Source organism: Coregonus clupeaformis, chromosome 19, assembly GCF_020615455.1.
Source record: "Coregonus clupeaformis isolate EN_2021a chromosome 19, ASM2061545v1, whole genome shotgun sequence".
Taxonomy (NCBI): domain Eukaryota; kingdom Metazoa; phylum Chordata; class Actinopteri; order Salmoniformes; family Salmonidae; genus Coregonus; species Coregonus clupeaformis.
The window spans coordinates 54,164,395-54,177,635 of NC_059210.1; the positions used below are offsets into that span (position 1 = coordinate 54,164,395).

At 51.8% G+C, this 13,241-nt stretch overlaps 1 protein-coding gene across 1 annotated transcript in view; it reads right to left on the reverse strand.

The window, feature by feature from the left end:
• Positions 1 to 13,241, reverse strand: part of LOC121532280 (thromboxane-A synthase-like) — a 134,345-nt gene that overhangs the window by 69,881 nt on the left and 51,223 nt on the right. Inside the window, 1 exon segment of the mRNA XM_041838127.2 lies at positions 10,035 to 10,131. Coding sequence (XP_041694061.2) covers positions 10,035 to 10,131 — 97 coding nt within the window.

A 13,241-nucleotide genomic window follows, 5' to 3' on the forward strand; every position in this document is an offset into this window, starting at 1 on the left:
GTCCCAAAACTTTTTGGAGTTAGTGCTACAGGATGCACATTTCTGTTTGAAAAAGTTAGCCTTTGCTTTCCTGACTGCTTGTGTATATTGGTTCCTAACTTCCCTGAAAAGTTGCATATCGCGGGGGCTATTTGATGCTAATGCTGTACGCCACAGGATGTTTTTGTACTGGTCAAGGGCAGTCAAGTCTGAGGAGAACCAGGGGCTATATCGGTTCTTAGTTCTGTATTTTTTGAATGGGGCATGTTTATTTAAGATTGAGAGGAAATTACTTTTAAGGAACAACCAGGCATCCTCTACTGACGGAATGAGATCTATATCCATCCAGGATACCTGGGCCAGGTCAATTAGGAAGGCCTCCTCGCTAAAGTGTTTTAGGGAGCGTTTGACAGTGATGAGGGGTGGTCGTTTGACCGCGGACCCGTTACGGACGCAGGCAATAAGGCAGTGATCGCTGAGATCCTGGTTGAAGACAGCTGAGGTGTATTTAGAGGGTATGTTAGTCAGGATGATATCTATGAGGGTACCCATGTTTACGGATTTAGGGTTGTACCTGGTAGGTTCGTTGATAATTTGCGTGAGGTTGAGGGCATCTAGCTTGGATTGTAGGATGGCTGGGGTATTAAGCATATCCCAATTTAGGTCACCAAGCAGTACAAACTCTGAGGATAAATGGGGGGCAATCAATTCACATATGGTGTCCAGGGCACAGCTGGGGGCTGAGGGGGGTCTGTAGCAAGCGGCAACAGTGAGAGACTTATTTCTGGAAAGGTGGATTTTTAGAAGTAGAAGCTCAAACTGTTTGGGCACAGACCTGGATAGTATGATGGAGCTCTGCAGGCTATCTCTACAGTAGATTGCAACTCCACCCCCTTTGGCAGTTCTATCTAGACGGAAAATGTTATAGTTGGGGATGGAAATTTCAGAATTTTTGGTGGCCTTCCTGAGCCAGGATTCAGACACTGCTAGAACATCAGGGTTGGCAGAGTGTGCTAACGCAGTGACAGTGAATAACTCAAACTTAGGAAGTAGACTTCTGATATTTATGTGCAAGAAACCAAGACTTTTGCGATTACAGAAGTCATCAAATGATAGCGCCTGGGGAGTAGGAGTGATACTGAGGGCTGCAGGGCCTGGGTTAGCCTCTACATCACCAGAGGAACAGAGGAGGACTAGAATAAGGATACGGCTAAAGGCTTTAAGAACTGGTCTTCTAGTGCGTTGGGTACATAGAATAAAGGGGGCAGATTTCCGGGTGTTATAGAAAAGATTCAGGGCATTATGTACAGACAAGGATATGGAAGGATATGAGTACAGTGGAGGTAAACCTAAGCGTTGGGTAACAATGAAAGAGATAGTATCTCTAGAGGCATCAATTGAGTCGGTCTCTGAGTGTATGGGGGGAGGGACAAAGGAGCTATCTAAGGCAGGTTTAGCTAGGCTGGGGGGTCTACAGTGATATAGTACAATTAGAAATAACCGAAACAACAATAAACTAACCATGTTTGGGCTGAGGCTAAACATAAACAGGATGTAGTACCGTAAAAAGGAACAGTCCAGCAGATATCAGCTGTATAGCTGAGTTATCATAAGGTCCGGTGGTGAAGCACTTGTGAGTAAGAGGCCACGGATAGCGTGTGCTAGCGGGCCAGGGCTAGCAGATGGATGGAATCTTCGTGGTTAACGTCGTAACCACATCAGACGATTTCGTCGGCAGACCAGTCGTGTAGGATCGGCGGGGCTTCGTGTCAACACTAGGTGGTCCCGTCCGGTTGACAGAGAGGTAGATAGCCGGGAGATGGGCCTAGCTCAGGATGATTAGCCAGACCACAGCGTCCGTTTTGTTGTAGCCAGCTGGTAGCGATGAATCCGGAGTTAAAGGTCCAGTGATTCAGTGATTCCGGCGGAAAAACTGATATGATCTGGGTCGATAACGCGCTGTGCAGACTGGCCGAATATCCGGTGATCAATGTCCAATGATTAAAATTAATCCAGCGGAAAAAAATCCAATGTTTTGGGTGAAACACCGCTAGCTGTGGCTAATAGCAAGTAGCTAGTTCAGTAGCTAGTTCAGTTTAGTGAGTAAGAGGCCACGGATAGCGTGTGCTAGCGGGCCAGGGCTAGCCGATGGATGGAATCTTCGTGGTTAACGTCGTAACCACATCAGACGATTTCGTCGGCAGACCAGTCGTGTAGGATCGGCGGGGCTTCGTGTCAACACTAGGTGGTCCCGTCCGGTTGACAGAGAGGTAGATAGCCGGGAGATGGGCCTAGCTCAGGATGATTAGCCAGGCCACAGCGTCCGTTTTGTTGTAGCCAGCTGGTAGCGATGAATCCGGAGTTAAAGGTCCAGTGATTCAGTGATTCCGGCGGAAAAACTGATATGATCTGGGTCGATAACGCGCTGTGCAGACTGGCCGAATATCCGGTGATCAATGTCCAATGATTAAAATTAATCCCGCGGAAAAAATCCAATGTTTTGGGTGAAACACCGCTAGCTGTGGCTAATAGCAAGTAGCTAGTTAGCTGGCTAGCTAGTTTCAACTGGAGATTCTAGATTCTAGATAAAGGTAAGTCAAAAATAGAATCCGTTCCACATTGAGTGAGGCGGGTTGCAGGAAAGTATATTTTGTAGAAGGATGAAAAGTCTGATAGGGAAATATGTACGAACAATACGAAAAAAACAGGGTATTTACAGGCTATTTACAGACACACGACAGAAACAGGACTGCACTACTTCGCCATCTTGGAGTCTATGAGCAGCATTCTCACATTGTTATTTCCCCTCTTGTCCAGGTGGGAGAGGGCAGTGTGACGTGCAATTGAGATTGTGGATATGTTGGGACAGGGCGATAGTAATTTAGTCAGGTTACCTTGGAGCTCTTGGGAACAGAGACAATGGTGGCCAGCTTGAAACATGTTGGGATTACAGACTGGGACAAGGAGATTGAAAATGTCTGTGATGACACTTGCCAGCTGGTCTGTGCATGCTTTGAGAACGCGCCCTGGTATTCCGTCTGGCCCGGCGGCCTTGTGATTGTTAACCTGTTTAAAGGTTTTGCTCACATCGGCCACAGAGAGTGAGATCACACAGTCATCCAGAAAAACAGGGGCTTTCATGCAAGGCACAGTGTTATATTCCTCGAAGCGAGCATAAAAGGCATTTAGCTTGTTTGGGAGTTCTGCATCGCTGGGGATCTCATGGCTGGGTTTCCCTTTGTAATCCATTATCGTCTGCAAGCCATGCCACATACAACGATGTAATAGGATTCCACCTTCCTCCTATATTGTCCTTTTGCATGTTTGATGTCTCGTCGGAGGTTGTAGCGGGCTTTCTTGTATGCGTCCATGTCCTGTCCCTTGTAAGCGGCAGCTCTAGCCTTTAGCCAAGCGTAGATATTGCCTGAAAACCATGGTTTTTGGTTTGGACACGTTCCAAGCCAATATGGCATGAGGATGATGAAAGCAACTGGGACCTCCTGACCTCTGACCTCTGTTTGATACATGTGTCACGTTATCATTAGTTGTGACCCTGCTGCCTTGGGATGCCATTGGTCCACTCTGCTCTCAGACACAAACCCTTCTATCTCTAGAGCCTCAAAGACAAAGGCTATTGGCTGAACAAAATCACTAAGCCTGAACTTCAGAGACGCATCATCTTTCTTCCTGCAATGCAGTGGAACACAGTCAGAGTGTGCCCTAAAAATGTGTCTCCTTTAGTTTGGAAAAGTATTACAGGTTCACAGTAGAAGGACACTGGTTACTACAGAGGGCCTCCTCGCTGCAGGGGTTCACATTGAAGTAAGTTTCAGAATTGAAGACCATATTCTGACTACTTTCAAATGGGATGGCTTGACGATATTTAAGGACCTGGCTCAAGCAAGAGTACAGATTTCATAGCACAAAAACAAAACAAAAAATCAATATTATCTGTCACGGTTCAGACAGACGACAAGAGGACCACAATTGCGTCACACCAGAAAGTTTATTAAAACTTAAGGGAAAAGGGAAGTAGGGAGTGAGTGAAGGCTCCAGGGGTTATCCCGTCCAATGTGCTGGGTCTGTGCCCCCCCCCAGTGGCAGCGATGCGTCCGATGACGCCGGTGGTTGGTGGTCCAGAAGTCCTGGGGGGAGGAAACACAGACACAACGGGCCCGGATGAAACAAGGCAGAAGTACAGTTCAAGGGAAATCCAAATACGTAGTAGCAAGGCAGAAGGCTGGTCAGAGTTACCGGGGTCGAAGAGTAGTCAGGAGTCGTAATGGCAGAGAGCAGGTCTGGTTTTCCTGGGGCAGAAGAGTATCCAAGAATCAGGCAGGTCCGGGGTCACAAAACAAGGGTGAGCCAGAAGCGCGAGCACACAGGTTCGGGGTGTGAGCTTTGCAGACGATCTGACAAAGGAGAGCTGAAAGACGGGACTTTAAATACTGGGAGAGGTTAGTGGGTAATGCAGCGCAGCTGGCAGAGTAATTAGAGCCGAGCAGAGCAGGAACAGGTGGAGCTCGTTAGGCTGAGTAGAGAGAGAGAGATGAGCAGAGTGGAAGATAGTGGAAACACATTAAGGTGGTAACCCGGTGGAGTAAGAGGGCTCATGACAGAACCCCCCAAGGGACGGCCCCAGAAGTCCCAAGAGCAACACCACGCCGGGCGGGAGGAGGGGGCCGGAGGAGGGCTAGAACTCCTCCGAACGGTCCGAGCGAACGCCCTCATCCTCGGAGGAAGCCGGAGGGCCGTGGTCGGGAGATGGGACAGGTCCCGAGACAGGATCAGGCACAGGACAGGAAGCCGAGCGGGCAGGACGGTTAGGGATCCCTCTGGGGCGGCCCCTACGGATTGCAGGTTGATCAGGATGCCGTTGGTGGAAGGCGGTGATGAGAGTCCTATCCACAATCCGACTAGCTGGCACCCAGGTCCTTTCCTCAGGTCCATAGCCCTCCCAGTCAATGAGGTACTGGAGACCCCCTACCCCTCCGTCTGGACCGAAGCAGGCGGCGGACGGTGTAAACCAGACCACCATCGACGAGCCGTGGAGGAGGAGGACAAGGCGCAGCAGGGACCAGCGGACTCTCATGAATGGGCTTAATCTTAGACACATGGAAAGTGGGGTGCACCCTCATGGAATTAGGCAGTTGGAGCCGGACAGCAGTTGGGCTAATCACTCTTATGATAGGGAATGGGCCAATGAACCGAGGTGCCAACTTCTGCGACTCCACCCTGAGTGGCAGGTTCCTTGATGACAACCACACCCTTTGACCAACATGGTAGGTGGGAGCAGGGATTCTCCGACGGTTGGCCCCGGTAGTGTAGCTGGCAACGGATCTGAGAAGTGTGGCTCGGGCCTGTGACCAGGTGCGGCGACATCGACGGGCAAACGCAAGTGCAGATGGGCAAGTAACCTCCCCTTCCTGACTGGCAAATAGAGGAGGCTGGTATCCATAAACACATTGGAAAGGGGACATACCGATGGCAGAGCAGGTCAGAGAATTGTGTGCGTACTCCACCCATGTCAATTGCTGCGACCAGGAGTGGGGGGTTGCGTGAAGTCATGCATCGCAGTGCCTTCTCGAGCTCCTGATTTGCCCGCTCTGACTGCCCATTGGATTGGGGATGGAATCCGGAAGTCAGACTGACTGTGGCTCCCAGCAGGTGACAGAACTCCTTCCAAAAAGCGGAGGAGAATTGTGGACCACGGTCAGAAACTACATCCTTTGGCAGTCCGTGGATCCGGAAGACGTGTTCCAGGACCACCTGGGCGGTCTCCTTGGCGGTTGGGAGCTTGGGGAGGGGAATGAAGTGTGCCATCTTGCTGAATCGGTCAACTATGGTGAGAATGACGGTCTTGCCCCTTGAAGGGGGGCAGCCCCGTGACAAAGTCAAGGGCGATGTGAGACCAGGGACGTCTGGGCACAGGCAGGGGCTGCAGCAATCCGGCTGGGGGCTGGCAGGACGACTTGTGTTGGTTGCAGATGGGGCAGGCTTGGACGAATTCCCGTACATCCTTTCTCAGAGCGGGCCACCAGAACCTCTGGGCGAGCAGGTTGTAAGTGCGGGTGGAGCCAGGGTGACAAGCTAGGCGGGAGTCATGTCCCCACTGAACGACCTGGGACCTTAGGTTTTCGGGGACAAAAGGCGGTCAGCTGGGCAAGTGCTGGGACCGGGCTGGTTACGGAGAGCTTCCAGCACCTGTTCCTCAACAGCCCAGGTCAGAGCTGCTACGATGCAGGGACTTGGCAGAATCGACACAGGATCCTTGGAGGGGTTGTCATCCTTCTGGAATTGACGGGAGAGGGCGTCTGGCTTGGTGTTGCGTGATCCAGGCCGGTATGACAGAGTGAAATTAAACCTGGTGAAGAACAGGGCCCAGCGGGACTGCCTGGAGTTCAACCGTTTGGCCGTGCGGATGTACTCCAAGTTCTTATGATCGGTCCAAACGAGAAATGGAATGGTGGACCCCTCCAGCCAGTGACGCCACTCCTCCAAGGCAAGCTTCACAGCCAGCAGCTCTCGGTTCCCTATGTCGTAATTGCACTCAGAGGGGGACAACCGACGTGAGAAAAAGGCACAGGGATGGAGCTTCCTATCCTCCGCAGCCCACTGAGAAATCACAGCACCAACTCCCACATCCGAGGCGTCCACCTCCACAATGAATTGCCGGTCCACGTCAGGCATCTGGAGGATGGGAGCGGAGGTGAACCTTACCTTGAGGGTACTGAAGGCCTTGTCGGCTGCTGGGGTCCAGGTGAAGGGTTGCTTGGTGCTGGTTAGAGCAGTGAGAGGGGCAGCAACGGTACTGTAGTTCCGGATAAACTTTCTATAGAAGTTAGCAAACCCCAGAAACTGTTGCAGCTTCTTTCTGTTCTCCGGAACTGGCCATGACGTGACTGCTGATACTTTGGCAGGATCCATTTGGATACTTCCCTCTGCCACTATGTACCCCAGGAAGGCCACTGTCTTGACGTGAAACTCACATTTCTCTGCCTTGGCGTAGAGGGAATTCTCCAGAAGACGATGAAGGACTTGCTGGACATGGCGGGTGTGTTCAGACAGGTTTCTGGAGTAGATTAAGATGTCATCCAGGTAAACGAAGACAAACTTGTTTAACATGTCCCGCAGTACATCATTCACTAGAGCCTGGAACACAGCAGGAGCATTGGTGAGGCCAAAAGGCATAACCAGATACTCGTAGTGGCCTGTTGGTGTATTGAATGCGGTCTTCCATTCATCTCCCTCCCGGATCCGCACTAGGTGGTAAGCGTTTCTGAGATCCAACTTGGTAAAAACAGTGGCTCCCTGGAGCAACTCAAAAGCAGAGGTGAGCAGAGGGAGAGGGTAACGGTTTTTCACTGTGATGTCGTTGAGTCCCCTGTAGTCGATGCAGGGGCGAAGAGATCCGTCCCTCTTCCCCACAAAGAAGAAGCCAGCACCAGCCGGAGATGAAGACGAACGGATCAATCCTGTGGACAGAGAGTCATTGATGTAGTCCTCCATGGACCTTCTTTCAGGAGCAGACAACGAATAAAGACGGCCCCTTGGAGGGGCTGTTCCAGGGAGGAGGTCGATGGCACAGTCGTACGGTCGGTGAGGAGGCAGAGATGTGGCTCTTGCTTTGTTAAACACTTCTCTGAGACCATGGTAGCATTCTGGGACATGGGAGAGGTCAGGGGCGGAGTTAGTAGGTACTGGCCGAGGGGGTAGTGCGGCAGCAAGCAGGCAGGTTCGGTGGCAGTCCTCTCCCCACTCCCTGATCACCCCGGTCACCCAGTCGAGCTGAGGGTTGTGCCGGCGGAGCCATGGGTAACCCAGGATGAGGGGTTGGCCTGGAGAGGGGAGCAGGTGAAACTGGATAGTCTCTTGATGGTTTCCGGACAGACCCATCAAGACCGGGGCCGTGACATGAGTGACCGATCCGAGTAAGTGTCCGTCCAGTGCCCGGGCAGGAATAGGAGGTGTCAAACGGAGGTTCTCCAGTCCCAGTTGGCGTGCCAGCTTGATGTCCATTATGTTGGCTTCGGCGCCAGAATCCACCAGAGCAGCCAGGGTGTGAGTAGAGTCAGAGAGGCGGAGGTGAACTTGCAGCAAGGGTTTGCGGTCGGAGGACTGGATGGTCATTGAGCTCAACCGGACTCCCCCTATGCCCGGTGAGCTTCGGCTTTAAAGGACAGGTTACCACACGATGTCCATCACCTCCACAATAGAGGCAGAGGTTTGAGGTGAAGCGGCGCTGGCGCTCTGCAGGAGTGAGAGAGGCTCGCCCAATCTCCATAGGCTCAGACTGATCAAGCTGACTTGGGTGAGTGGCAGTAGCTGACAGGAGCCCAGTCGGATCTCTCCGAATGCCGGTAGTTGGTGGACCTGGGCGCCCCCTCTCACGACCGACGGGTCTGTATCCTTCTGTCGATCCGGACAGTCAGTGCGATGGCTTCATCAAGAGTGGAAGGCAGTTCATGGGAGACCAACTCGTCCTTGATATAGTCAGCCAAGCTATGGAAGAACGCGTCCACCAACGATGGTGTGTTCCAAGAACTTCGTCTTGCCAGGGTTCGGAAGTCGATGGAATGGTCTGCGACTGTACGTCTGCCTTGTCGAATACTGAACAGTTCACGAGACGCCTCTGCGGTTGGTGAATCCAGGTCAAACACCTTCAGCATCTCCTCAGCAAACAGGTCGAAGGTTGCACATGCGGGGGTTTGACGTTCGAACTCTGCTGTTCCCCAGAGTCGAGCTCGGCCCGTCAGGTGAGTGATGGCATACCCGACCCTAGCCCCCTCCGTGGCGAAGGTCCTTGGCTGCAAGGAGAACTGAAGTCGGCAGCTAGTCAGGAATGGCCGGACCTGGGTAGAATCGCCGTTGAACCGCTCGGGGTTTCCAATCTTGGGTTCCGGGGCAGCGGCTGAAATGACCCGGGGCAGGTAACTCGGAGGCAGGGCTGGTGGGCAGACTGGCTGGGGTAAGGTTGGTGAGGAGTTGGATGATCCTGGCGAGTTGTTGTTGCTGCTGCTGGGACTGCTGCTGGTGCTGCTGGAACTGCTGATGCTGTTGGTGGCCGACCTGAAGCAGAGAGGTGATGTCGCCGCTCATGCGACCTAGCTCTCTCTCAGTGTGTTCCAGGTGTAGCATGGCGGTGGGTTGCTCAGGTTCTTCGGTTTCCATGTCGGGGGAAGTGTGCGCTGAGTCCAAGATGGTCAGATCGTACTGTCACGGTTCAGACAGACGACAAGAGGACCACAATTGCGTCACACCAGAAAGTTTATTAAAACTTAAGGGAAAAGGGAAGTAGGGAGTGAGTGAAGGCTCCAGGGGTTATCCCGTCCAATGTGCTGGGTCTGTGCCCCCCCCCAGTGGCAGCGATGCGTCCGATGACGCCGGTGGTTGGTGGTCCAGAAGTCCTGGGGGAGGAAACACAGACACAACGGGGCGGATGAAACAAGGCAGAAGTACAGTTCAAGGGAAATCCAAATACGTAGTAGCAAGGCAGAAGGCTGGTCAGAGTTACCGGGGGTCGAAGAGTAGTCAGGAGTCGTAATGGCAGAGAGCAGGTCTGGTTTTCCTGGGGCAGAAGAGTATCCAAGAATCAGGCAGGTCCGGGGTCACAAAACAAGGGTGAGCCAGAAGCGCGAGCACACAGGTTCGGGTGTGAGCTTTGCAGACGATCTGACAAAGGAGAGCTGAAAGACGGGACTTTAAATACTGGGAGAGGTTAGTGGGTAATGCAGCGCAGCTGGCAGAGTAATTAGAGCCGAGCAGAGCAGGAACAGGTGGAGCTCGTTAGGCTGAGTAGAGAGAGAGAGATGAGCAGAGTGGAAGATAGTGGAAACACATTAAGGTGGTAACCCGGTGGAGTAAGAGGGCTCATGACAATTATCATCAGGTAGCTTGTCAAACCACTTTAAAAATAAGCAGTTCAAAATAGATCATCTACTTTCGATTCGCTACATAAAAGAAACAGAAAAAGTACTTTGGCATAATGCATCGATAAGGTAATCATATAAAAAAATGTCACATAGGTGAAAAGGGCATTTTCCTCATTGACTTACCATTCTGTTGGTGAAGGTGCTGAAGTCCTTCACCATGATCTGTCTGAGCATGTCAGGGTCAGCTACCACCACCACGGGCCTCCTGCCTAGATAGTATCTGGAGAGACATACAGGACATCATACAGGACAGCTTGAGAAGCCAGACACACACATTTGCATGCATACACACATGTGAGATGGGTGTGTATCACATGTGAGATGAGTGTGTAGCACTTTCATTGTGCCACGGGTTGTGTTCGGAGAAAAACCCTTTGACTTCTGTGCGGGTCAGACTCCTTGGGCCGTGTTTCAAGACGGGTCATGTGGGTTGCCGACATTGCCGCTGACCCCTGGCCGCTGACTTTGTGTATGCATGCAAAAATACACAGAAGCAAGCATGCACACACACACATACACACACACAGCTGCGGGGCAAACATTAATAAATAACAGGATGCCAATCAAACGTGGTGATCATCACAGAGGATGTGAAGCCTTTGACCAGCACTTGACTGCCCTTGACCAGCACAAAAACATCCTGTGGCGTACTGCATTAGCATCAAACAGCCGCCGCGATATGCAACTTTTCAGGGAAGTCAGGAACCAATATACACAATCAGTTAGGAAAGCAAAGGCTAGCTTTTTCAAACAGAAATTTGCATCCTGTAGCACTAACTCCAAAAGGTTTTGGGACACTGTAAAGTCCATGGAGTTAAGACCACCTCCTCCCAATTGCCCACTGCACTGAGGCTAGGACACACTGTCACCACCGATAAAATCTACAATAATCGAGAATTATTCAACCTCTCTTTCGTAACGTCTGAGATCCCCAGAGATTGGAAAGCTGCCGCGGTCATCCCCCTCTCCAAAGGGGGTGACACTCTAGATCCAAACTGTTACAGACCTATATCCATCCTGCCCTGCCCTTCGAAAGTATTTGAAAGCCAAGTTAACAAACAGATCACCGACCATTTTGAATCCCACCGTACCTTCTCTGCTATGCAATCCGGTTTCCGAGCTGGTCATGGGTGCACCTCAGCCACGCTCAAGGTCCTAAACGATATTATAACCGCGATCGATAAAAGACAGTACTTCGCAGCCGTCTTCATCGACCTGGCCAAGGCTTTTGACTCTGTCAACCACCGCATTCTTATTGGCAGACTAAATAGCCTTGGTTTCTCAAATGACTGTCTCGCCTGGTTCACCAACTACTTCTCAGATAGAGTTCAATGTGTCAAATCGGAGGGCCTGTTATCTGGACCTCTGGCAGTCTCTATGGGGGTGCCAGAGGGTTCAATTCTCGGGCCGACTCTATTCTCTGTGTATATCAATGATGTCGCTCTTGCTGCTGGTGATGCTCGGATCCACCTCTATGCGGACGACACCATTTTGTATACATCTGGCCCTTCATTGGACACTGTGTTAACAAACCTCCAAACGAGCTTCAACGCCATACAACACTCCTTCCGTAGCCTCCAACTGCTCTTAAACACTAGTAAAACTAAATGCATGCGGGTCTGACCTAGAGTATGTGGACAACTACAAATACCTAGGTGTCTGGTTAGACTGTAAACTCTCCTTCCAGACTCACATTAAGCATCTCCAATCAAAAGTTAGATCTAGAATCGGCTTCCTATTTCGCAACAAAGCCTCCTTCACTCATGCTGCCAAACATGCCCTCTACTCAGCAAATTGGATGTAGTCTATCACAGTGCCATCCATTTTGTCACCAAAGCCCCATATACTACCCACCATTGTCACCTGTATGCTCTTGTTGGCTGGCCCTCACTACATATTCGTCGCCAAACCCACTGGCTCCAGGTCATCTATAAATCACTGCTAGGCAAATCCCTGTCTTATCTTAGCTCACTGGTCACCATAGCAACACCCACCCGTAGTCTGCGCTCCAGCAGGTATATCTCACTGGTCATCCCCAAAGCCAACACCTCATTTGGCTGCCATTCCTTCCAGTTCTCTGCTGCCAATGACTGGAACGAACTGCAAAAATCTCTGAAGCTGGAGACATCAGTTGTCAGAGCAGCTTACCGATCACTGCACCTGTACATAGCCCATCTGTAATTAGCCCACGCAACTACCTCATCCCCATATTGTTATTTACTTTGCTAATTTGCACCCCAGTATCTCTATTTGCACATCATCTTTTGCACATCTATCACTCCAGTGTTAATATGAAATTGTAACTATTTTGCACTATGGCCTATTTATTGCCTTACCTCCATAACTTACTACATTCGCACACACTGTATATATATTTTCTGTTGTATTTTTGACTTTATGTTTTGTTGACCCCATATGTAACTCTGTGTTGTTGTTTTTATCGCACTGCTTTGCTTTATCTTGGTGTCACGATCGTCGAACAGAGATGAGGACCAAGGCGCAGCGTTGAGTATGTTTGCCTGCAACGCTGCGCCTTGGTCCTCATCTCTGTTAGACGATACTGACAGAAGATCCCACCAAAACTGGACCAAGCAGCGTGTCCAGGAGCCATCGCCAGGGGAATCGCTTGCAGATCTCCGTGGCAACCTCGACTGGGTCAAGCCTAGTGAGGAGCAGAGAGGGTGGACTTGGGAACAGTGGAGGAAGAGTCTCGACTGGGTCAAGCCGAATGAGGAGCAGAATGGCTGGAGTTGGAGGCAGAAGAGCGAGAGTTGGGCGAGAACTATAGAGGCCTGGCCCACGGGGAAGAGAGACCCCCAGAAATGTTTTAGGGGGGGGGCTAACGCCGTGGACGACGGGGCAGCAGGAGGCCGCCAGGTTACGGGAGTCACTGGTCACCAGGGGGAAGGAGGATGTAGAGGCACGGCGAGAGGTACTGGGGTGTTGCCAGTCCGGTCCGGCCTGTTCCTGATCCCCACGTAGGGCCAGTGGTGTGTGTTCCCAGTACGGTCCGGCCTGTTCCTGCCACTCGCACCAAGTCTACGGTGCGCGTCGCCAGCTCGGCCCGGCCTGTTCCTGCTCCCCGCACCAAGCCTGTGGTGCGCGTCGCCAGCCCAGTCCGGCCCATTCCTGCTCCCCGCACCAAGTCAGTGGTGCGTTTCGTCAGCCCTGTCCGGCCCGTTCCTGCTCCCCGCACCAAGTCAGTGGTGCGCGTCGTCAGCCCGGTCCGGCCCATTCCTGCTCCCCGCACCAAGTCAGTGGTGCGTTTCGTTAGCCCAGCTCGGCCCGTTCTTGCTCCCCGCACCAAGTCAGTGGTGCGCTTCGTCAGCC